Source organism: Furipterus horrens, unplaced genomic scaffold (assembly GCF_987537825.1).
Source record: "Furipterus horrens unplaced genomic scaffold, mFurHor1.1.pri manual_scaffold_17, whole genome shotgun sequence".
NCBI lineage: Eukaryota > Metazoa > Chordata > Mammalia > Chiroptera > Furipteridae > Furipterus > Furipterus horrens.
Window position 1 is genome coordinate 35,178,053 of NW_028327187.1, and position 26,949 is coordinate 35,205,001.

General features: G+C 39.0%; 1 protein-coding gene across 2 annotated transcripts in view; it reads right to left on the reverse strand.

Moving 5' to 3' along the window:
- GRIA3 (glutamate ionotropic receptor AMPA type subunit 3) overlaps positions 1-26,949 on the reverse strand; it is a 520,351-nt gene that overhangs the window by 216,728 nt on the left and 276,674 nt on the right. For both annotated transcript variants that reach the window (XM_090265357.1, XM_090265359.1), the window contains exon 5: positions 217-270. In XM_090265357.1, coding sequence (XP_090121483.1) covers positions 217-270 — 54 coding nt within the window. The remainder of the gene's footprint in view (positions 1-216; positions 271-26,949) is intronic.

The window sequence follows — 26,949 nt, forward strand, 5'->3', positions numbered from 1 at the left end:
TTATTATTATTATTATTAAACAAGAGAATAGAAGCTTCACAGCTAAAACAGAAACAGCACAATTGAAAACAAGACTATTACATTCAGGTTTTGGTATTTACTGACTCACCTCTCCAAACATCTAGAGAACAAGTTAGGTACTTCATGTATTTCTTTTTTGGACGATTACAGACAAAGTAAATAGAATATATTGCCCTGGGAAACTTAAACTCTTACCAAGTTAGCAAGCATGTAGTGATAACCTCTTGAATGTTTCCCCAGGATCACCACCTGCAGAAGGAATAAGAAATATTGTTTATTCAAGAAAGACATTTTCAATTGCACAAAAATGGAATGGCTAGAACAAATTACTTTTAAATGTTCAACGAAGTGTTGGGTCTTTATACAGTAAAATCACAATTAATTGGACCAGATTTCAGGCAGAGAATACAGGAAGAATTGCTAATATCAAAGTTAAAAATGTCAATAACAAGGGAAAATAGCTGTAAATTTTCAGGTCAGTGGCATCATTGTCACTTAAAATAGATGGCAAAGCAATGAAGCTGATGATCTCCCACCCATGAACTGGATTTCTGTACTTAGCTTTTGAGATGTCAAATGGGCTGAACTTTGCATACAAATTAGAAAATAGAATGTACAGAACATTTTTTTTCTTATCTGGAATGCTTAGGGAATAGAACAGTCAAAGAATGGGGTTAATGGGATTTTCAGGTTAATTGAAGTTGCTTTTGCTTATTGAAAACTTTTCTAAAATGCTTGCCTTCTTTTTTTTCTGCCTTAATATCAAAAACTTGTGACCATCTGTACATCTTTGTGGGCTGAATGTGATGCCTTAGGACAGCGGGGAAGGGAATTTTCCCTTTGGGGACAGTTGGCAATGCCTAGAGACATTTTTGGTTGTCACATCTGGGAGGGGTGATTAGCATCTAGTGGGTAGAGGCAAGGGATGATTCTGAACATCCTACAATGCACAAGAAAGCCCTCCACGACAAAGAATATTCAGCAAAAAGGGTCAGCAGGGTTGAGGTTGAGAAACTCTGCGTTGGGGTCATCATTATTATCGTAATTTTCATGACTAACACTCTGGTAATAAAAGCCTTACAATTTATAAAGTGCCTTTTATTATCTCAAAATATGTAAGTGGATTGAATATTTTCCAACCAGATGCATTGGTTGGCAGCTGGAAGTTTTGACTAAATACCTGACATAAGCTTATTTCTGGATAGTTGAGTAGAGCAAAATTTATGGTTAATTGAGGATTTTATAAAATGTCATTTAAATACTATGCTGAAAGAAGGGAGTGGAAATGAGGAGGGGGTGGATAACATAGAGGTTAAAGATACAACCAGAAGCCAAATCAGGTTTTGTACAGGCTTGATGCTATACCATTTTAGGAGCCCTCCTTAAGAAAAGTAATACATGGCTCCAGCGGGAAGCAAGGGAGCGCGCCGTGCCAGTAACCACGGGCGTACACCATTGCTGCAAGTAACAAGAACCTCTGAACCGCCACACTGGACAAGCTGCGGATGCAGAAAAAGAAGACGACACACCAAGCCTAAACTGACATATCCACAAAAGAACTCAAGACAAAGTGGATAGAGTGACTCTAAACCAACTAGCCAGAAGGAAGGTCCTACCAAAGAACATCTGTAATATAACCAGACAGCATAAACAAATGACATAAAGGGTAACTCAAGAACATCAGGCCCAGGATATCAAAGAGACTGCACCACTGAAACCCCCAGATCTCCCATAAAGAATCTCACCCCACAAAAGAGGGAAGTCAAAGCAGACCATCCCCCCCCAAAAAAACAAACAAATAAATAAATAAAAACAAAAAGAATCCAACATGGTAAGACGCAAAAATAACCCCTCAATGAAAAAAAAAGAGGAATCCTCAGAAAGAGAGATAGATGAAATAGACATAGCCCAAATGTCAGACATGGAATTCAAAACAATGGTGGTAAAGAAGCTCAATATACTCGACATCCTTAAAAACAACTATGACAACCTCCAAGGAAGTTACCAGCAGCTCCAAGAAAATTACAGGGAACTTGCAGAGAACTACACCAGCATAAAAAAAGACATAGAAACTGTTAACAAGAACCAGGAAGAATTGAAGAATTCAATCTCTGAACTGAAAAACACAGTAGAATCAGTCAAAAGCAGACTAAATGAAGCAGAGGATCGGATTAGTGAGTTAGAAGATAATGTAGAGAAAAACGCCCAGACAATACAGCAACATGAAAAAAGATTGAAAAAATATGAAAAAGATGTAAGGGAATTACAGGATAGCATGAGAAGAAATAATAATATCAGGATCATCGGAATTAGAGAGGGAGAAGAAAAGGACCATGGAATTGAAAAACTGATAGGAGAAATAGTGACAGAAAATTTTTCGAACCAGATGAGAGAAAAATTTATACAAGTTCAGGAAGCACAGAGAGTTCCAATGAAGAGGGACCCCACAAAACCCACTCCAAGGCACATCATAATTAAAATGGCAACAATTCAAGACAAAGAGAGAATCCTAAAAGCAGCAAGAGAAAAACAGCAAATAACATACAAGGGAGCTCCGATAAGGCTATCAACTTATTTCTCAACAGAAACATTACAAGCCAGAAGGGAATGGTCAAAAATATTTCAAGCAATGAAAAACAAAGGCCTACAACCAAGAATACTCTACCCAGCAAGGCTCTCATTCAAAATAGAAGGTGGAATAAGGAGTTTCTCAGACAAAGGAAGACTAAAAGAATACATCTCCACCAAACCAGCATTGCAAGAGATGCTAAAGGGAGTGTTCTAAAAAAAAAGAAGAAGAAAAGAACAAGAGAGGAGAGGAACAGAGGTACGAAGGGCAATGAATAAATACACGTCAATAATAACCTTAAATGTAAATGGATTAAATGCTCCAATTAAAATACATAGGGTAACGGAATGGATAAGAAAACAGGACACACATATTGGCTGTCTACAAGAAACACACCTCAAAAGAAAAGATTTACACAGACTGAAAGTAAAGGGATATAAAAAAATATTCCAAGCAAACGGACCGGAAAACAAAGCCGGGGTAGCAGTCCTCATATCAGACAAAACGGATTTCAAAGCAAGGGCAATAAAAAGAGACAAAGAAGGACATTTCATAATACTTAAAGGAACAATCCATCCAGAAGATATGACATTGATAAACATATATGCACCCAACATAGGAACACCGAAATACATAGAGCAAATACTAGAACACCACAAAAAGGATATCGACAACAACACACGCATAGTAGGGGACTTCAACACTCCATTATCAACAATAGAGAGATCATCAAAGCAAAGAAACATCAAGGATATACAGGCATTGAACAACACACTAAACCACATGGACCTGACTGATATATATAGAACTTTTCACCCCAAAGAAGCAAAATATACATTCTTTTCAAATGCACATGGGACATTTTCAAAGATAGACCACATGATATGACATAAAACAAGCCTCAACAAATTCAAGGAAATTGAAATCATATCAAGCATCTTTTCAGATCACAATGCCTTGAAACTAGAAATCAACCTCAGAGAAAAAAAATCAAAGACACCCAAACTCATGGAGATTGAATAACATGCTATGAAATAATGAATGGATTAACAATGACATCAAAAAAGAAATCAAGAAATTTCTAAAAACTAATGATAATGAGCACACAACAGCCCAAAACCTGTGGGACACAGCAAAAGCAGTCCTGAGAGGGAAGTTCATAGCAATACAGGCATTTCTGAAAAGGATAGATGAATCTCAAATAAAAAACCTAACCATACAGCTACAGGAACTAGAACAATAAAAACAAACAAAGCCTAGGGCAAGAAGAAGGAACGAAGTCATCAAGATCAGAGCAGAACTAAATGACATAGAGACTAAACAAACAATCCAAAAGATCAACAAAACTAGGAGCTGGTTCTTCGAAAAAATCAACAAAATCAACAAGCCTCTAGCCAGTCTAATCAAGAAAAAAAGAGAGAAGACCTAAATAAACAAAATCAGAAATGAAAGAGGAGAAATCACGACTGATATCACAGAAATACAAATGATAGTTAGAAATTGCTACAGACAACTGTATGGCAAAAAATTTGACAATCTAGAAAAAATGCACAAATTTCTAGAAACATACAACCTTCCAAACTGAATCAAGAAGAAGTGGAAAGTCTCAACAGACCAATAACAAAGAAGGAAATTGAAACAGTAATCAAAAATCTCCCTGCACACAAAAGCCCTGGACCGGATGGCTTCACAGGCGAATTCTACAAAACATTCAGGGAAGAACTAACTCCTATCCTCCTAAAACTGTTCCAAAAAATCCAAGAAGAGGGGAAAATCCCAAACTATTTCTATGAAGCCAGTGTTATCCTAATCCTCAAACCAGGTCAAGATACAACAAAGAAAGAAAACTACAGGCCAATATCACTGATGAACATAGATGCTAAAATCCTCAATAAAATATTGGCAAACAGGATCCAGCAATACATCAAAAAGATCATACATCATGATCAAGTAGGCTTCATTCCAGGGATGCAAGGATGGTTTAATATTCGCAAATCAATAAATATAATACATCACCTAAACAAAATGAAAGACAAAAGTCACATGATCATATCTATAGATGCAGAAAAAGCATTTGATAAAGTACAACACCCATTTATGATGAAAACACTCAGCAAAATGGGAATAGAGAGAGCATACCTTAACATAATTAAGACTATATATGAGAAGCCTGAGGCCAACGTCATGCTCAATGGACAAAAACTAAAAGCATTCCCCCTGAATTCAGGAACTAGACAAGGTTGTCCACTCTCTCCACTCCTATTCAACATAGTGTTGGAAGTCCTAGCCACAGCAATCAGACAAGAAAAAGAAATAAAAGGCATCCAAATTGGGAAAGAGGAAGTAAAACTTTCATTATATGCAGATGACATGATAGTATATCTAGAAAACCCTATAAACTCCACTAAAAGGCTACTTGATATAATAAGTGAATTTGGCAAAATAGCAGGGTACAAAATAAATATACAGAAATCTAAGGCATTTCTGTACACTAACAATAAAATCTCAGAGACAGGGACAAAAAAGAAAATACCATTTACTATAACAACAAGAAAAATAAAGTACCAAGGAGTAAACTTAACTAAAGAGATAAAAGACCTGTACTCTGAAAATTACATAACATTGAAGAAAGAAATTAAGGAAGATACAAATAAATAGAAGCAAATACCATGTTCTTGGATGGGAAGAATCAACATCATCAAAATGGCCATACTACCCAAAGCAATTTACAGATTCAATGCAATCCCTATTAAAATACCAATGACATATTTCACAGACCTAGAACAAATACTCCAAAACTTTATATGGAACCAAAAAAGACCCCGAATAGCAAAAGCTATCTTGAGACAGAAGAACACAGCAAGAGGAATCACGATACCAGATATCAAACAATACTACAAAGCCACTGTAATCAAAACAGTCTGGTACTGGCATAAGAACAGACGTATATATCAGTGGAACAGAATAGAGAGTCCAGAAATAAACCCAGGCCTCTATTGTCAACTAATATTTGATAAAGGAGGAAGGAACATAAAATGGAGTGAGAAGAGCCTCTTTAACAAATGGTGCTGGGAGAACTGGATAGGGACATGCAAAAAAATGAAACTAGACCACCAACTTGCACCACACACGAGAATAAACTCAAGATGGATCGAAGACTTAAATGTAAGTCGTGACACCAAAGAAGTCCTAGAGGAAAACATAGGCAAGTAAATATCAGATATCTCATGTAACAATTTCTTCACGGATACATCTTCTAAAGCAAGAGAAATAAAGGAAAAAATAAATAAATGGAATTATATCAAACTAAGGAGTTTCTGCTCAGCAAAAGAAAACATCAGCAAGATGAAAAGGAAACCAACCATATGGGAAAACATATTTTCCAATGATATCACAGACAGGGGACTGATTTCCAAAATATATAAAGAGCTGATACGACTCAATATCAAGAAAACAAACAACCCAATTAAAAAATGGGCAAAGGACCTGAACAAACACTTCTCCAAAGAGGACATACAGAAGGTCCATAGACACACGAAAAAATGCTCAACATCATTAGCCATCAGGGAGATGCAAATAAAAACCACAATGAGATACCATTTTACACCAATCAGAATGGCCATCATCAACAAATCAACAAACAACAAGTGCTGGCGAGGATGTGGAGAAACGGGAACCCTACTGCACTGTTGGTGGGAATGCAGACTGGTGCAGCCACTATGGAAAACAGTATGGAATTACCTCAAAAGATTAAAAATGGAACTGCCTTTTGAACCAGCTACTCCACTACTAGGATTATACCTCAAGAATCTTGAAACACCAATTCAAAAGAACTTATGCACCCCTATGTTCACTGCAGCACTGTTTACAATAGCTAAGTGCTGGAAACAACCTAAGTGCCCATCTGTAGATGAGTGGATCAAAAAACTGTGGTACATTTACACAATGGAATACTATGCAGCAGAAAGAAAGAAGGAACTCTTGCCATTTGCAACAACATGGATGGAACTAGAGAGAATTATGCTTAGTGAAATAAGCCAGGCAAAGAAAGAAAAATACCATATGATATCACCTAATACAGGAAACTAAAGAACAACACAACAAAGGAACTAAATAGAACAAAGAGCAGAATAGCAGTCAATAGGGGGGAGGGGAGAGGGAGAGAAGGGGGATAAGTAAGGGTTTATTCAAAGAACGTGTATACCTGTTTTTTGTTTTCAAAGGACATAAGCCTATGATCGCATTACCTGAGTGATTATCTGTACGCATAAGCCTCACTTAATCCTCTCTGCAGCGCTGCCTCCTTAGACTCAATGGTTTGGCTGAACTAAATGGCTGGGTTGGGGAAGAATGGGGTGGTCTGTGGGCTTCACTTTAAAACGGGTTTCTCTTTTCTATCCTAATGGCTTGGACAGAAAAGGCCCAGAGGTCTGAGAGGGGGAAAAAACCTAAACTATTTACCTCAGCTCAAACTAAGTATAATGGGCAAAAGGGTTTTGGACAGGCGAGATGTGCCTAGCACACCTTCTTACAAAGAAGCCTTTTTTTTTTTTTCCCCTAATATGGAACATTGAAAAGTTAATCCCTGCCTTTTGTCATCTAGTAGTTATGGATTGAATGATGTCTTTTAACCCTTTTCGCCAAATCTGTTGCCCCCAGAACACAACAAGGACACCAGCCTGTTAAACCAAGCACGCCATTGACTGGAGACAGCCAACTGACCTGGAGTCTGCACGATCCTTCCCCATGTGGGAAGGCCACCCTCTCCTCCACACCCCCACTCTTATTAGGGTTTTCTGGACCCAAGGGTAGGTAGGACGACGACCATGTCCAGCTTGAAGCAGCTAGAGGAGCTTGAGACCTTCGCCCATTGTCCTTTACAAGATTACAAAGGGTCCTAATATTTGAGAGGGGGGGATAGTTAATTTTTACGAACCAGGGGTATGGACTTGGGGGGGATTGCTGGGGGAGGGGGGTGCTGGGTGGAGGGGAACAAGGGGGAGAAAATTGGAACTGTTGTAACAATATAATCAATAAAAAACATTAAAAAAAACGTGTATAAATGAGTTATGGACATGGACAACGGGGAGGGATATGATTGCGGGAGAGGGGGTGGGTTGGCTGGGGGAGAGAAATTGGGGGAAAAGAGGACAACTGTAATTGAAAAACCAAAAATAAAAAAAATAAAAAAATAAAAAAGAGAAAAGTAATAGAATATTACAAATAGAATATTTTCAATAAGGTTTGGGAAAGAGCCCCTTCAAGAGGCTTAAGCTTCACAATTAGTTCCATTCTGGACACAGATGACAGATGTTTTAAGAACACCTTGTGAAGGCAATAAAATTGCACACACACCAAACCAGAACTATACATAAAAGGCCATAATAATAATAATAATAAAAGCAAGTATCCCTGATTGAGTTCTTAATATACGCTAGGCACTGTGATTGGTGCTTTATGTGTATTTAATCCTTAGAGCAATTTAACAGATTAAGTATCATTAGTTTAATTTTACAAACGAGGAACCTCAGCTAAACACAATTTAAGTGATTTGCCCAAGGCCACACAGCTAGGAAGTGGGAAAACTGGAATTAGAACCTGGGTCTGTCTGCCTCTAAAACCTGTATTCCTGGCAGTACATTACATGCTTTCTTAAGATGTACTAAATGTGAAATACCAATAACTGCTCTAGGTTCTGGGAGAAGAGGAAGAAGAGGTGTCTGAGAATTGATGGGATGGATAGGGAAGGCTTTTCTGGAGGATATGAGGTTTAAGCTGGCTCAGAGTGGAAACATATATTCAAATATCATGCTGATATTAGAATACCAAGTGATTTCAAGGGGAGGGAGGGAGAGAAGAAGAAGAAGAAGAAGAAGAAGAAGAAGAAGAAGAGAGAGAGAGAGAGAGAGAGAGAGAGAGAGAGAGAGAGAGAGAGAGAGAGGAGTGAAAACGCTGTTTTTGATTAATTTAAAATATGAACCCCATTTCTGATTGATTATTTATAAAGGAAATGAAAGGTTAATGAATGTCTTGAGAACATTATTTTTCACGCTTCCATGACACAAAATGAGCTGTTAGATATCTGCTGGTTCAGTGTTCACTTGTGAGAAACATCCTTACTGGTTACATTTGTTAACTTTTCATGGCAAGTTGGGACCATACATTTGTTGAATTTTTAATTCACTGACAACCCTCAACATAACAAAATTAGCGGGTTTTGAGTTCTGCCAGAATATTGAGCAAGATTCCGAAAGACATCCGGTAGAGCCTAGAGAGAAAGAGAAGCAAGCCCAAAACAAATGTTTTCCTCACCACGGCCAGGACTTAGTGTCCTTGTGAACGTGGGGAAGGTGAGAAAAAGCCAAGGAAAACATTAGCGTTGTGAGAAGAGCTCTGAATGACAACCCAGGAGCCCAACCTTTTCATGTATTTATTGTATGACTGTTGGCAAATCATTCAACTTTCTCCATGCTCCATTTCTTTATCTGTAGCCTGGGTCAATGAGCTTGACCCTTCCTAGCTCAGCAATGTTGTCAAGATCAAACTGAGTAACATTCAGAAAGTTGTTTGGGATGTACATTGTGCAATTATGTGATTTTAAATAACTGTAGGAAGGGGTCGTTCACTAAGATTTTTTTAGGTTCAGAAGAACTTGAAGCTATTGGAATATCCGATTTAGTCCATGTCCAGATGGTCTGTTCAGAACAAACACACTTATTTGAAGGTAGCTCTCAACATTACCCTTTCAAAAGTTAGCTTAAACTGGAAGAGATGGGAACGTTATCTTAAGACAGAAACCTTTAGGTGTCACGAGGCTGCTGACTTGAAGGCCATAATTATTTCCTCATCCTTACTTTCAGTGACTTCTTAACTCTTATTTAACACACAGTTCTTACCAAACTTGGTTTCTCAGTTCACAGTAAATGAAAATCTGCAAATTATAAGGGTTGTACATGGATGGAGATGGTGATATTAGAAAGAGGTACATTAGCAACAGATGAAGTGACAGACTGATTTAAAGGAGAAGGAGGGTATTTTTTTAAAGCTGACAACATTGTACTACTACACAGTATAATCAGGAATGTTTGTTGTGAATGCCTGAATCGTCAGGGTATGGCTTGTTGCTTTCAATAATTTCTGCTGGAAAAATAACTAGTGATCTGTATCATACATATTAGGGAAGTTTTCCATCAGAAATGCTCAAAGTCTCAATACGTAAGAGAGTACACTTCACTTACCTTGAAATTTTACTTGGGGAAGCCATGATGCTATTGATAATGAACTGAGTGAAGCCTCACTGAAAAGTGTCATTTTGCTCATGGTCTGGCCCTTTTATTGTATTTTTGGTGCAGAGATTGTTGGAGTAAGGATGGGATAGGTGGGTTGTGCATTATATGGTGTACAAAAGAACTAGTTAATGGGAGCAGTTTTTCAGTTATTCCTGAATATTTATTTTTTTTCATCTGTTATACATGAACAAAGCATAAATTGTACCTTCAGTTATTTAATGACTCTGGTAACCAAGAGAATATTTAACTTTGTTTTTATAGTAATTATACTAGATCTCTCTGAATTAGTATCAGAACTTCAAGTATAAAAGCTGTTTAATTTAATTGTGAAATTTAAGGAGGAAATACCAAGTTTCCAAATATATGCACTATACTTACCATGCCTTTGTAAGATATGTTGGAGATGATGGATGGCTTGATAAGATGGCAGATATGATAAACATAATAAGGGGAAATATGTGAAATGTAGATAAAATTTATTTTTAAGGAAGTTTATTTTTACTCTTACAGATAGGACCTAAAGGAAAAAAAATGCCACAATCCTCATTCACTGAAACTTAAACTACAGTTTCCTTTGCAGAATAAAAAGTTCTTACATACTAACACACTGAGTTGTGCATATAAAAGAGCATTAAATTATTTCTTAAATAAGTCAGTGAATCATAGTCAACCCATTTCATGTAGATTTCCACTTATTGACTCCTCCTTCCACTTATCTATGAAACTGGGGACTGAGTACTATTGAAAAGTTAAAAATAATTCAGAAAATGTTAATTTTTTTAATGTAAGAGCCTATTTCTTTTTCAATTTAATGCTTAATCTAGACAGTTTCATAATTTTATAAAAATTGAAGTTAAATTGCTCCACAAGAATACATAAGATAGGCCCACAGACCCTTTGGGAATAAAGGCATCTGTTTTGTGTGGTTGCACAACAATGTGAATGTATTTAATACCATTGAACTGTATGCTTAAAATGGTTAAGATGGTAAAGTTTATGTTATGTGTATTTTACCACAATAAAAGACATTGGGAAAAAATGTCTCAAAGAAAGCAAAACATGGGAAGATGATCTATATTTTTATGCTCACATTTAAAAAAAATGTGTGCGTAAAAGTGTCTATGTTTTTCCCCCTTTGATCCCTCTGGTATGCACATTAGGTTATTTATAGACCAAAATATCTCCAGGTTTGAATTTTCTACATCAGTGCGCAAAAAGTATCCATGTAGAAATATTGATCTGGCTTTGGGTACAAAACATGCATAGTGACCGCCGCCACAGCTGCGGTTGCTCTTTCCTCCTGCTGCTTTGCTCCAGTGGTGATGGAACGCCTCTGTTGGACCACTTGCTTTCTCCTGTCCGTGTGGTGCCTGCCAGCACTGCCCTGCCCTAGTCGGTACTTTTGCGTGAAGAGAACTGTCTGCTACATGCCCTTGATGCTGGATCACATTCCTCAGGTGCCGCAGCAGATGACAGTCCTAGAGAGACTTCTGACCATGATGGAGGCCTAGACTGACATGCTCCATCTCCCTCCACAACTAAGAAGGAATACAACTACCACAAAACCAGAAATAACCAGAAGTTTCAGAAAATAAATGGAAGTTCAATGTATGAAGTTATAAATAAGTGGTGCTCATCTGGACAGGTAGGAGGCATGAAGCTGAGGCAGAGAGGTCAAACTGTGCTGGTGGCGGCAGCAGCAGTGATGGTGACAGGACAGCAGTAAGCAGACATGCGTATTTAAGGGGAGGCAAGAAGCGTCTGGGGAGCACCCTCGGCCACAGACCAGACCTGTCACCTTGCGATTCCAATGCCTGGGAAGGCAGACCACATTGCCTTGGACTGTGAGGCCCAGAGGATGTGGGGATGGAGGAGGAGGCTCCTGGTCTCTTAGTGGAGAGTGAACGATAGGAATCCATCTTGGACTTCCACCCACACACAAAACACCACAGTGTGGTGAGAAGTGTCACCTGGTAGTGACAAGTGCATGGAGCTCCACGCCCTATAGTGTAGAAGGTGTGACAGCCCTGCCCAGGAAGCAAAGGGGAACACAAAACTGTCGGGATGGCAAGATCATGACAGAGATGCCAGTAACACAGATGACCAGAGAGCAAATATCTAATCTAATGGTTCAGAAGATAGGAAATCTTTCTGGACACAATTCAGAGGTTTGGTTATAAGAATGCTTATAGACTTAACAGCAGATCTTAAACAAGACAGGGAAGGAATGAAGGATAGTCCTGCTGAAATGAGCAAAAACACATAAAAACTAGTGGTGAGTAAAAGAAAACCAGGGGTCAAATAAACATATCGTAACATAGGGAAGGAACAAACAGGCAACCAGTGCAAAAAGAGGAAACAAGAAGTGAGGAAAATGAGGAGAGGCTCAGAAACCTATGGGACAGCTATAAGCAGGCCAACATCCGAATCATAGGATTGCCAGAAGGTAAAGAAGAACTAGAAATTGAAAAATTATGTGAAAAAGTAATAAAGCAGAACTTTTATAACTTGGAGGAGGAAATAGATTTACAGGTCCAGGAAGCACAGAGAGTTGAAAAAAAAACTGTACCCAGGGAGAACCACATCAAGACACATCATAATCAAAATGTCAAAAATTAAGGATAAAGAGAGAACCTTAAAAGCAGCAAGAGAGAAGAGAATTATGTACAAAGGGGTCCCAATAAGATTAACAGCTGATTTTCTCAAAAGAAATATTCAAAGTAATGAAAAGCAAAAACCTACAACCACAATTACTCTATCCAGCGAAGCTGTTATTCAGAATAGAAGGGCAGAGGAAGTGCTTCCAGGACAAAGTAAAACTGAAGGAGTTCATCAGATCCAAACCACTGTTATATGAAATGTTAAAGGGGCTTGTTTAGGAGAAAGAGGATCAAAACTATGAACATTAAAATGCAAACTGGAGAGGAGGGGAAGATGGCAGCGGAGTAGGGGCAGTGTTCTCAGCTTGCTCCTGTTAAGGAGAGACTCCAGGAACGAATGCGGAGAGGAGTGACTGAGTGAGTGTGGTTCTCTGATAGCGTGAACAGGGAGGAGAGCGTGGGAGCAGCATGGAGGGGGTTAGAGGGGTTTACCACACACTGCAGGCTGAGTCATTCAGGGACCCTGTGCGTTTACAGTACCAAGCCGGAGAGCTCACTAGCTGAGAGCTGCTTGGAGGCTCCCCCTGCTAGGGGCACACCGATAAGTGAATTCTTGTAGGGAGTTAGGGAGAGGATTTGGCTGAAAAAGCCAGAGGAGTGAGAGAACAGTGAACAACCAGGACTGGGAGAAACTGTGTGATCTGAGTCTAGAGAGAAACCACCTCAGCTGCAACCCCCAACCGAAAGCTCGGCATACCGGGCACCCGCAGCACTTGCGGTAGGGCCCTACAGAACAAAGGGACAGTTTGGGGGCAAGGAGACGGGCCGCACAGAAAAGCTGCTGCGGAACTCCGGACAGAGGGGGAGCTCCTGAGCAAGAGAACCGTGCATGCCCCCAGCGCTTTGAGCAATCGCACTAGAATCTCAGAGAACAAAAGGAAGGTTTGGGGCTAGGACACAAATAGGAGGCGCAGGGCGTGTAAGTAGGGAAGAGAGCGGAGGTGGTGGTGCTGGAGTGGAGACGTTTTTAGGGCGGGGAGAAGGGCCTGCAGGGAAAGCCTGCTGTGGAGCTCCAGACTGCCGGAGAGCTCCTGGGTAGGAGAGCGTTGCGCTGACCGACCACACTAGAATCCTGCAGAACAAAGGGACGGTGCTGGGGCGGGAAGAGAGATAGAGCGCGCAGGCCTATAGACAGGGAAGCCAGCGGAAGCTGTAGCTCAGAATAGAGACAGTTTGGGGGCAAGGAAAAGAGCCCACGCGGGAAAGCCACTGCAGAGCTCCAGACTAGGGGAGAGGTCCTGGGCAGGAAAGTGCCACTGGGCCCGGCGCTTTGACCGACTGTGCCAGAGTCCTGCAGAACAAAGGGACGATCTTGAGACAGGGAGAGATGTAGGGTGCACAGGCATATAGACAGGGAAGAGAGCAGAAGCTGTAGCCTAGGAATAGAGACACGACTGGAGGCAAGGTGGGGATTGCTGGCAGGAACAGGCTGGACCAACAGGGGGAAGGAGTAGCTGGACAAGCCTGAGGAGGGCTGAGGGTGCCACAGGAGGGGACAACTAAATGCAGCTCACAGCAGAGCGGAGGTAGGCCCATGAATAAAAGACTAGGAATCCCAGAATCAAGCAGGACCTTCCCACAGCCAGCCAACCAACCAGAAAAGATTTGAAACCCATGGAAATTTGAATAGGGGCAAACCCAGGAAGGAAGGAAGGAAAAACAAAAAGCAAACAAACCAAAAATACCCAGAGACTGTGCCTAAAAGTTGAATTGAGTGAAAATCCTCTCATTCTTTTATTTCTCACTCTCTAACTGCCCCTCCCGTCCTTTCTTATTCTCTCTCCTATTCTCCCCCCTTGTCCCTCCATTCTCTCCCTTTAGAATGTCTCCCCTGCATTCTATTCTTTGTTAATTTTTAAATTTTAAGTTCTCTCCCTTTCCTTCATATTCCCTTCTTCTAATCCCCTTCCCTCACCCTTATCCTCATCCTCCCTCCGTTGCCTTTCTCTCTCTCCTTTCTCTGCATTAAGCACTCTCAATTTTCTTAAATTTCTTTCTTTATTTTGTCCCCCTTCAGCCTACATTCGTTTTTCTTTCCTCCCTTGACCTTATTTTTCTTCTCTCCCTATAAATATTCTCTCTCTCTTTCTTTCTCTCTCCCTATGCCACTCTATATTCTAATCTTTTAATATTTAAATTTTAATCCTAATCTATTCTCCTCCCCCTTCACCCTCCCCTTAACCCTTCTCTCTTTCCACCCCATTCCCTCACTTCTTTCTCTCCCTCTTGTATTTCTCTCCTGCATCCTATCTTTTGTCAACTCTTCAATTTCAATTTTTCCCTCCTTAATATCTCCTTTTCCTCTTGATTTCCTTCTCTCCACCGTGTTCTTTCCCTCTCCCATTCTCTTGCTTTCCCATCTCTTATTCCTCTTTCTCTATACTCTCTCTCTCTATCTTGCAATTTTATACCATGTTCTAATCTAATTTTTTATAATATATATTTTTAAAAATTTTAACCCATTCCCCCCTCTTCTCCCTCCCCTTCTTCTTTCGTTCTCTCTCCAACCCTTCTTATCTCTACTTTCTCTCTCTCTTTCCTCTCTCCCTTCCTGTTTTGCTATTTTCTACTCTGTATTTTTATTCTTGAAAAATTCTTGCTCAATCTGTTTCCTACTTTCTAACTTCCTCAGCCCTCTGCTTCAGTTTCTGGCTGTCTGTCTGCCTGGATGTCTGTTGTGTCTATCTTTCCTCCCACGCTAAACATATAGCATATACCAATTATACAACAAAATGAAAAAAGACTGAGCAAGACTGAAGTGGTTCTAAGACACCTGCAGGACAACATGAAACGTAATAATATCTGTATCATAGGAATTCCAGAAGGAGAAGAAGAAGAGCAAGGGATAGAAAACCTCTTTGAAAAGCTAATGACAGAAAACTTCCCTCACATGAGGAGAGAAAGAGTCACGCAAGTCCAGGAACCACAGAGGATCCCAATGAAGATGAACCCCAACAGGACCACTTCAAGACACATCATAATTAAAATGGCAACATTCAAAGACAAAGACAGAATCCTAAAAGCAACAAGAGAGAAACAACTAATAACATACAAGGGAGCTCCAATAAAGTTATCATCAGATTTCTCAGCAGAAACACTACAAGCCAGAAGGGAATGGCAAAAAATATTCCAAGCAATGAAAAATAAAGGACGACAACCTAGAATACTCTACCCAGCAAAGCTCTAATTCAAAATTGAGGGTGAAATAAGGAGCTTCCAAGACAAAGGAAGGCTAAAAGAATACATCTCCACCAAACCAGCAATGCAAGAGATGCTAAAGGGTCTGCTTTTAGAAGATAAAGAAACAGAGAGAGACAGAGAAGAACACGAGTACAAAGAGGAAAAATGACAATGAATAAGTACTTATCGGTAATAACCTTAAATGTAAATGGATTAAATGCTCCAATTAAAAGACATAGGGTAGCTGAATGGATCAGAAAGAATGACCCACATATATTCTGTCTACAAGAGACCCACCTTAGAACAAAAGATCTAAACAGACTAAAAGTAAAGGGATGGAAAAAAGTATTTCAAGCAAAATGACATGAAAAAAAAAGCTGGGATAGCAATACTTATATCAGACGAAACAGATTATACAGCAAAGTCCATAAAAAGAGACAAAGAAGGGCATTTCATAATACTTAAGGAAAAAATCCATCAAGAAGATATAACCCTTATAAATATATATGCACCCAACTTAGGAGCACCCAAATATATAAGAAAAATTTTGAAAAACTCCAGGAAAGATATAGACAGTAACACACTCATAACAGGGGACTATAACACCCCATTGTCAACAATGAACAGATCTTCGAAGCAAAGAAACACCTAAGATATTGAGGCACTGAACAACACTCTACGTCAACTGGACTTGGTGAATATATATAGAAGTTTTCACCCCAAAGAAGAAAAATATACATTCTTCTCAAATGCACATGGGACATTTTCAAAGATAGACCACATGGTAGGACACGAAAGAAGCCTTAACAAATTCAAGAAAATTGAAATTATATCAAGCATCTTCTCAGATCACAATGCCTTAAAATTGGAAATCAACCTCAAGGAAAAAAACTCAAAAACATTCAAACTCATGGAGAATGAATAACATGCTATTAAATAATGAATGGGTTAACAATGACATCAAAGAAGAAATCAAAAAGTTCCTGGAAAATAATGATAATGAACACACAACAACCCAAAACCTATGGGATACAGCGAAAGCAGTCCTGAAAGGAAAGTTAATAGCAATACAGGCCTACCTAAAAAAGATAGAAGAATCTTTAATAAAAAATTTTACCCTACAGGTACAAGAACTAGAGGAAGAACAACAAGCAAAGCCCAGATCAAGTAGAAGGAAGGAAATCATGAAGGTTAGAGCACAAATAAATGACATAGAGACTAAACTAACAATTCAAAAGATCAACAAAAGTAGGAGCTGGTTCTTTGAAAAGATAAACAAAATTGACAAGCCTTTAACCAGGCTCATCAAGAAAAAAAGAGAGAGGACCCAAATAAATAAAATCAGAAACAAAAGAGAAGAAATCACAACTGATACAACAGAAATACAAAGGATTGTAAGAAATTATTATGAACAACTGTATGGCAAGAAATTTGACAACCTAGAGGAAATGGACAAATTCCTGGAAACCTATAGTCTTCCCAAACTGAATCAAGAAGAATCAGAAAGTCTGAATAGACCAATAACAGCTAGTGAAATTGAAGCAGTAATCAAAAAACTCCCAGCACACAAAAGCCCAGGACCGGATGGCTTCACAAGTGAATTCTTCAAAACATTTAGGAAAGAACTAACTCCTATCCTCCTAAGACTATTCCTAGGGATACAAGAAGAGGGAAGACTCCCAAACTCATTCTATGAAGGCAGTATAACCCTAATTCCAAAACCAGGTCAAGACACAACAAAGAAAGAAAACTACAGGCCAATATCGCTGATGAACATAGATGCTAAAATCCTCAACAGAATATTGGCAAACCGGATCCAGCAACACATTAGAAAGATCATACACCACGATCAAGTAGGATTCATCCCAGGGATGCAAGAACGGTTTAATGTTCACAAATCAATAAATATAATACACCACATAAACAAAATGAAAGACAAAAACCACATGATCATATAAATAGATTCAGAAAAAGCATTTGATAAAGTACAACACCCATTTATGATAAAAACTCTCAGTAAAATGGGAATAGAGGGAGCATACCTCAACATAATAAAGGTCATATACGAGAACCCTGAAGCCAACATCATACTCAAAGGGCAAAAACTGAGAGCATTCCCCCTGAGATCAGGAACAAGACAAGGATGTCCGCTCTCTCCACTCCTCTTCTACATAGTCTTGGAAGTACTAGCCACAGCAATCAGACAAGAAAGAGAAAGAAAAGGCATCTAAATTGGAAAAGAGGAAGTTAAACTGTCATTATTTGCAGATGACAAGATTGTGTACATAGAAAACCATATAGACTGCACAAAAAAACTACTCGACCTAATAAGAGAATTTGGCAAAATAGCAGTATACAAAGTCAATATTAAGAAATCGAAGGCATTTTTATACATCAACAATAAAAACTCAGAGACAGAAACTTAAAGAAAAATTCCATTTACTATAGCAACAAGGAAAATAAAATACCTAGAAATAAACTTAACCAAGGAGGCAAAAGACCTGTACGCAGAAAACTACGTAACACTGAAGAAAGAAATTAAAAAAGATACAAATAAATGGAAGCCTATACCATGCTCCTGGATGGGAAGAATCAACATAATTAAAATGTCCAAACTACCCAAAGCAATTTATAGATTCAATGCAATCCCTATTAAAATACCTGCAATATATTTCACAGATCTAGAACAAATACTTCAAAAATTTATATGGAACCAAAAAAGAGCCCGAATAGCCACAGCAATTTTGAGGAAGAACACAGTAGGAGGAATCACCATACCTCATATCAAACTATACTACAAGGTCACGGTAATCAAAACAGTCTGGTACTGGCATAAGAACAGACATATAGATCAAGGGAACAGAACCCAGAAATAAACCAGGTTCATATGGTCAACTAATATTTGACAAAGGGGGAAAGAACATCAAATGGAGTGAAAAAAGCCTCTTCAACAAATAGTGTTGGGAGAACTGGACAGGGATATGCAAAAAAATGAAACTAGACCACCAACTTACACCATACACCAGAATAAATTCATAATGGATCAAAGACTTAAATGTAAGCCGTGATACCATAAAAGTCCTAGAGGAAAAAATAGGCAGGAAAATTTCAGATATCCCACGTAGCAACATTTTCACTGATATATCTCCTAAGGCAAGGGAAATAAAGGAAAAAATAAACAAATGGGACTACATCAAACTAAAAAGTTTCTGCTCAGCTAAAGAAAACATCAGCAACATGAAAAGGAAACCAACCACATGGGAAAATATATTTGCCAATGACATCTCAGACAATGGACTGATCTCCACAATATATAAAGAACTCATACGACTCAACACCAAAAAGACAGACAACCCAATTAAAAAATGGGCAAAGGACCTGAACAAACACTTCTCCAAAGAGGACATATAGAGGGCCCATAGACATATGAAAGTATGCTCAACATCACTAGCCATCAGAGACATGCAAATAAAAACCACAATGAGATATCACCTCACACCAGTCAGAATGGCCATCATCAACAAATCAACAAACAACTTGTGCTGGAGAGGATGCGGAGAAATGGGAACCCTGGTGCATTGCTGGTGGGAATGCAGACTGGTGCAGCCAATATGGAAAAGAGTTTGGAATTTCCTAAAAAAACTAAAAATGGAAGTGTGTTTTGAACCAGCAATTCCATTGCTAGGATTATATCCTAAAAATCCTGAAACACCGATTCAAAAGAACCTATGCACCCCTATGTTCATAGCAGCACTATTTACAATAGCCAAGTGCTGGAAACAACCTAAATGCCCATCTGTAGATGAGTGGATAAAAAAACTGTGCTACATTTACACAATGGAATACTATGTAGCAGAAAGAAAGAAGGAACTTCTACCATTTGCAACAACTTGGATGGAACTAGAGAGAATTATGCTTAGTGAAATAAGGCAGGCAACAAAAGAAAAATACCTTATGCTGTCACCTATTACAGGAAACTAATGAACAACACAAACAAATGAGCAAAATTGAACCAGAGCTATGTAAATAAGAAGCAGAGTAACAGTAACAAGGGATGAGGTGGGAGGGAGAGAAGTGGGTAAGAAGGGGAAGGGTCTAGTCAAAGAACATGTATAAATGACCCACGGACATGGGCAACTGAGTGGGGACTGAATGTGGTGGAAGGGAGGGGCAGGGTGCAGGGAAGCAAGAGGGGGAAAAAAGTCAGACAACAGTAATGGAAAAACAAACAAAAAAAATTTTTTTTAGTGGGGAAAAAATGAAAATATGAAGAATGGAAATGCCAGTTCAGTGAATACTAGGACAAAGATTGTCCTTTACGTTGTATATTTTTCTCCCTATCTGATGCCTCCAGAGTTTGGCGTTCTAAAGAAGTAAGTAATGACATAAGTTTCTTTGCATAGAACTAATAAGACCAGTTGGTAATAGAGGTTCCTTTTTTTCTTTTTTTTTTTGACCAAGACTTTGACTGGAATGTCAAGCCTAAAGGAGACATGTTTGGGCTCAGGTTGTTACCAAAAAGCCCTGAGGAACTGGGAATGACTTTCGAAGGTAATAAAAGCCCGCGATATGAAAGGCCTGGTACCATGGTTGGATGTGCGGTCCACAGCAATATTTCTAGGGAAGGAACGAAGGTTGTTTTCCTGAAAGATGGCTAGAAGGGACCTTAAGGCACAATTAAAAACCAGAAAGACTTGGGAAGGACAGGTGTGTACAGGCAAGGATGAATGCCAGTTATGTGGCCCAGCTTCTGTGCCCTGAAGAGCAGACTGAGGGTCACCCTAAATGTTCCTTGGGTAAGTTCCAGCAAAGCAGAACTAAAGATCATAAGTGATCATTTGCTGCTCTTCTTGTGTTTATGCAAATGAACAGGATAAATTAAAAATGGACTTAATGTAGTCCCTTTAATGACAAGGAGGGTAATACTAGGGAGAAAAATCATTATTCAAGGAAAATCACAATGATCAGTGGTAGACTATAAAGTAGTGCAGCTAACCGTCCTAAAAGCTTCTTTTCATTTAAAATATGGTTTCACTTGAAAATTAAACCATGTCTGTGATATCATCAAAGATATTCAAGTTGCAGGCAAGTAGAATGTCAAGTGTCTTGCAACTGGATGTCTTCCCAATAAGACAGTCTTACAGATTTAGAGATTTTTTTGTGGGTTGTTACATAAATTAAGATGTGTTTTCTGTTTTCAAAGGTCATAAGCCTATGACCGCATTACCTGAGTGATTGTCTGTACGTATAAGCCTCACTTAATCCTCTCTGCAGCGTTGCCTCCTGAGACTCGACGGTTTTGCTGAACTAAAGGGCTGGGTTGGTGAAGAATGGGGTGGTCTGTGGGCTTCACTTTAAAACTGGTTTCTCTTTTCTATCCTAATGGCTTGGACAGAAAAGACCCAGAGGTCTGAGAGGGGGGAAATGTAAACTATTTCCCTCAGCCCAAACTAAGTATAATTGGCAAAGGGGTTTTGGACAGGTGAGATGTGCCTAGCACACCTTCCTCCAAAGAAGCCCTTTTTTTCTTTTTTTTCCCCCTAATGTGGAACATTAAAAAATTAATCCCTGCCTTTTGTCATCTAGTAGTTATGGATTGAATGATGTCTTTTAACCCTTTTCGCCAAATCTGTTGCCCCCAGAACACAACAAGGATGCCAGCCTGTTAAACCAAGCACACCGTTGTCCGGAGACAGCCAACTGACCTGGAGTCTGCACAATCCTTCCCCATGTGGGAAGGCCACCCTCCCTTCCACACCCCCACTATTATTAGGGATTTCTGGACCCAAGGGTAGGTAGGACGATGACCATGTCCAGCTTGAAGCAGCTAGAGGAGCTTGAGACCTTCACCCATTGTCCTCTACAAGATTACAAAGGGTCTTAATATCTGAGAGGGAGGGATAGTTATTTTTTATGAACTATGGGTATGGACTTGGGGGGGATTGCTGGGGGAGGGAGATGCTGGGTGGAGGGGAGTAAAGGGGAGAAAATTGGAACTATTTTAATAATATAATCAATAAAATGCATTAAAAAATAAAATAAAATAAAATGCAAACTGTATCACAACAACCAACAACAGAAGCTAGAGAATCGAAACAAAGGCAAACTAAGTAGGCAATGAGAATGGGAAAAGAATCATATGTATGGGGAACATTTTGCGGGAGGTCGGCAGGGAGGAAGATGGGGGGAAAAGAGGGAGATGGTACAGGAATTAAGAAGCAAAGTAGGAGGAAGTGGAGTAGATAGGAAGATGTTGAGAAGAACTATATGCACAACCAATGGGCATGGACTAAGGTGGGGGGGACAACTGGAAGTAGGGGGGTCAGTGGGTGGAGGGGAACAAAGGGAAAAGAAATTGGGATAACTGTAACAGCATAGTGAATAAAGCATCTTCAAAAAAGAAAAGAAAAAAAAACATGCATAGCTGTTTATCTTAATTTGTTTCTGTTTGTTTTGGGGACCTGAGAATGTTTGGGGGGCTGGGGAGAGAAATGGAGGAAGTTTCTGCTTTTCATTCACCAGATTTACCTATTGTATATGCATTTTCTCTTTAAGAAAAAGCTATTAGCCCACATTCCTTGTGCTCAAAGAGAAGACATTTTTAAACCTCTACCATTCCTGCTTCCTTAGTTAAAAAACACTGTTGTGGGAACATATTTAATTTCAGCTGTGTTGGGAGTTAAATTGTGGTATGCTACAGAAATCAACCTTAGAATATGTCATATTTCCCAGAAGAAATCTCCCATCAGATATGATAAAAGGTGATCATTTTCTTGTATGAAAATCTGAAGTACTAAATTGTTTTGGTCTTAGTAAACATACATCAGAAGTCAATTCCATTAGAATTATTTTCTAATAATCTCAATTTGTACACACATGCTCTCCTGGAACTGGATGACAGTGCGTTGTATTGCAGTCTTCTGACTTGAATAAATGTGCTGGATTAGTGAGGCAGAAAAAAGCCAATCACCTGTACTAAAGTCAACCCAATGGCAGTGGGAATGGAGGTGGTACAGATGGGGGAAGAATGGCTAACGCTTTTCATTAAGGAAAACGGAAGTATAACCAAGAAATCTCATCAGTGCTTGTGCTGCCTACAAGGGAAGCTTATGCAGAGAGAAAGCAATTGAGTAAGGTGTCAAATAAAATGCTAAGATGTGTGGATTAAAGGACAAGAATTTCACCGAAGAGCATGTCTTTAGGAAGTTCCACTTCCCAGACTTTAATATTGCATTCACTGTGACTGAATAGAGTAAGTGAAAGACTTAATACTAAATAGCAGGAAGGGCGAAGAATACAAATAAGAGGCAATAAATGGCCACAAGTAAATTAAAAGAGCAACAGATTATTTTTGCTCTTAGTAGTAAGGGACCATCTCAGTGCATGTTGACCTTGGTGGGAACTCCTCATCTTATTAACCCTAAAATACTATTTCTCAAATTTCATTCCTTCACAAAATTCCATAATGATTTATGTCCTAGCCACATACCATTATACTATTATTTACTTAATATTTATCTTTACATATACTTATTAAATGTAGCCACATCCAAAGCAATACTATCCATGGAACTGTCGGCAGCCATCCGTCTCGAGAGACGATGGTGTAGCTTCTTAAGAGTCTATCTGCACCGCCGAGAATGGGTGTGCAGTCCGACTCGGGAGTGACACGGTATCTGTCTCCTCCCGTGTTGAATCGACATCTTGCGATGACGCTGGAGTGTCCTCTCCAGTGAAGCTGAAGCTACAGAGCCTGGGCAGGGTGATATGGAGGGTCTGCTGTTGCCCATGCAGCAGACCCCCCCTCTCTTCGCAGCTGAAGGGTCCAAGGGAAAGACGGAGTCAATACAGCTTGGCTTCAGGTGCGCCGCAGGAGTTGCCGGTGTTGACTACAACGTCAAACCGCCTTAGGGACTCCGGCTCCGGATTTTCTGTCGGGGTTTACTCCCTTAGCCTTTCCCCTGAAGAGGTATGCCGCAAGGCAGCGGAGGTTTTTTGGAGTCAGAGTTTTCCTTCTCTGTCCATGGAACTACAGACAGGAAAATAGATACAGTTGTATGAAAATAAAATATATTCATCCAGATGCCACTGAAAATTCTCTGATGTACTACCAAAAGTGGCGGGAAATATTGCCTTAAAGCCATTGTGTTTTGGGGGAAGAGAATGCAGATCATGTCTTCCTCTCCTGATAAAATAAGGTTAATTTGCTATATGGTTCAGATCTGAAGAGTATCTATCTCCATGTACTTTGAAAGGTTCATGAGTCTTGTAAGGGAGCCAAATAATGAGCAGTGTTTGGGAGGTAGCAAATAATTCCTGGGACATGGTACAATGACAAATCTGGAAACTCACAAAAGCATTTTGTAAGGCAAATTAAATGTATTGCCCCACCCAGGAAGCCCAGCAAATTTGATCAGCTAGAGTTCTTGGTCATGGGGCCAATAATAAATACTTAAAACACCTGGACCTTTCTGCCAACTGACTTTCTATAAAATGATGCATTTCCAAACACTGTGCCTTTTCCTAGCATACCTCATCTAGGAAACACTTCACTGTACCCTATTTATATAAGGAAATATTCTAGACGTTTCTTCAGGGAGGCAAGGTAGGGGTGATTTTAACTAGTACTCAACCTACAATATTACTGCAGAGAGACTTTTGTAGCCTCTCTGTATTTTGTATTGGCTATCACCCCAGATTAGTGATAATTTATTTTAAACAATACATTTTAAATAAGTGTACTTTATGCCTTCTTTTATGAAATTTACTGTCAATTATTTTACGTTCACACTTACAGCAACTTTTCTTTGAAAAATTACAACTTCATTCACGATGTCAAATTGTATCTTTTTTCTTTGTAGATTTTGCAATGTGGTTTGAGCACAAAGCACTTTAATCCTTAATTTCTGACTATGACCTACTGGAAGGACTACATGAATGGTGAATAGAAGGCTTGGGGGTGCCAGTGGACTCATTATTTGGATTTAAAAAAAGGAATGGCAGTATCCGGCATAAAACTGGGTAGTCACTCAAATATGTGTTGTTTCCAGCCACAGCCAGTTGGAGATAGGTGGGATAATGCAGGACATCTTCAATGGCCCAGGAGTCACACCTTCCCATCTTTAGGTATTTGTTGGGATCAACTCTAGCATCACAACCAACATGACAGCTTTTAGTGTTTAAACTTGTAAGAGACTAAAATTCTTCATAGATGTGATATAAATCACCCTTAAAGCTTAGAACAAATATATATATTTATTAAGGGTAATGTGCTAGAAGGAGCCATGAAACTTAGTCAGATGGTTCTGGATTCAGATCCTACCATTAACTTATTAGCGTCATTGCTGTGTGAAAATTGAACCATGAATGGCTGGGTAGAATATTAGAGACCCAGGTTCAGCCTAGAATGATGGAGCCTCCAAATTGGGAGGGGAGATAAAGAAACACGTGATGTGAGGATGTGTAGAGTACAAGTTTTCCTTAGAATGCCCTAATTATGGCTTTGTGAATGTGTATTCTGTTAGTGCAATGCTTCCACAATTTGACACCCTAATCTGTTTGTTGAAGGAAGTTAGTGAACATGTTTATATTTTTCCCCTTTTTTAGTTTTAATTTTTTTATTTATCTTTGTTGTACTTTTTCCATTACAATTTATCCCCTTATACCCTCTTCCTTCCAGCAGTCACCATAGTGTTGTTCATGTCCACGAGGCCTTCTTCCTTTTTGCTCAATCCCTCCACCCTCTAACTGCCCACCCCAACTAGTTGTCAGGTGCTCTCCATCTATGAGTCTGTTCCTGTTTGGCTTGTTAGTTCAGTTTGTTCATTAGATTCCACATGTAAGTGAAATCATACGGTATTTGTCTTTCTCTGACTAGCTTATTTCACTTAGCATAATGTTTTCCAGGTCAATCCTGGAAGAAAAGGGTAAAATTTTCTTCATTTTTAGAGCCGATAAGAATTCCAAGTAAATGTCCCATAGTTCTTTTATCCACTCATCTATTGATGGACACTTGGGCTGCATCCATATCTTGGCAATTATAAATAATGCTGCAATAAACATAGAGGTGCTTATGTTCTCTCAAATTAGTGTTTTGGGTTTCTTCAGATATGTTTCAAGAATTGGGATCGCTAGGTTAAAAGGAAGATCCATTTTTAATTTTTTGAGGTATCTCCATACTGTTTTCCACAATGGCTGCACTAATCTGCATTCCCACCAACAGTGCAAAAGGTCCCCCGTTTCTCCACATCCTCACCAGCACCTGTTGTTTGTTGATTTATTGATGATAACTATTCTAACAGGTATGAGATAATATCTCTTTGTGGTTTTAATTTGCTTAAAACCACAATGAGATATTATCTTTTAGTGGCATTAAGCATCTTTTCATATGTCTCTTGGCCATCTGTATGTCCTCTTTACAGAAGTGTTTATTCAGGTCCTTTGCCCATTTTTTAATTGGGTTGTTTGTTTTTTCGGTGCTGAGTTTTTTAAGTATTTTATAAATTTTGGATACTAACTCCGTATCAGATGTATCATCAAATATGTTCTCCCATTCTGTGGGTTGTTTTTTCACTTAGTTGGTTATTTGCTTTGCTGTGGAAAAACTTTTTAGTTTGTTGTAGTCCCATTTGTTTATTTTTTCTTTTGTTTTCCTTGCCTGGGGAGATATATCTGATAAAATATTGCTAGGAGCAATGTCCAAGATTTTTCTGCCTATGTTTTCTTTTAGGATTTTTATTATTTCTGCTCTAACATTTAAGTCCTTGATCTGTTTTGAATTTATTATTGTATGTGGTGTAATAGGTGGTCTAGTTTCATTTTTCTGCATTTATCTGTCCAATTTCCCCAACACCATTTATTCAATAGACTATGTTTATCCCATTGTACGTGCTTGCTTCCTCTGTTGAATATTAATTGACTCTAAAGGTGTGGGTTCATATCTTGGTTCTCTATTCTGTTCCATTGATCTATGTGTCTGTTTTTATGCTAGTACCAGACTGTTTTGATTACTATGGCCTTGTAGCATAGTTTGATATTAGGCGGCATGATTCCTCCAGCTTTATTATTTTTCTCAGGATTGCTGTTGCTATGTGGGGCCTCTTGTGGTTGCATATAAATTTTTGAAATATTTGTTCTAGTTCTGTGAAATCTGTCATTGGAATCTTGATAAGAATTTCATTGAATCTATAGATTGCTTTGGGTAGTATGGACATTTTAATGCTGTTAATTC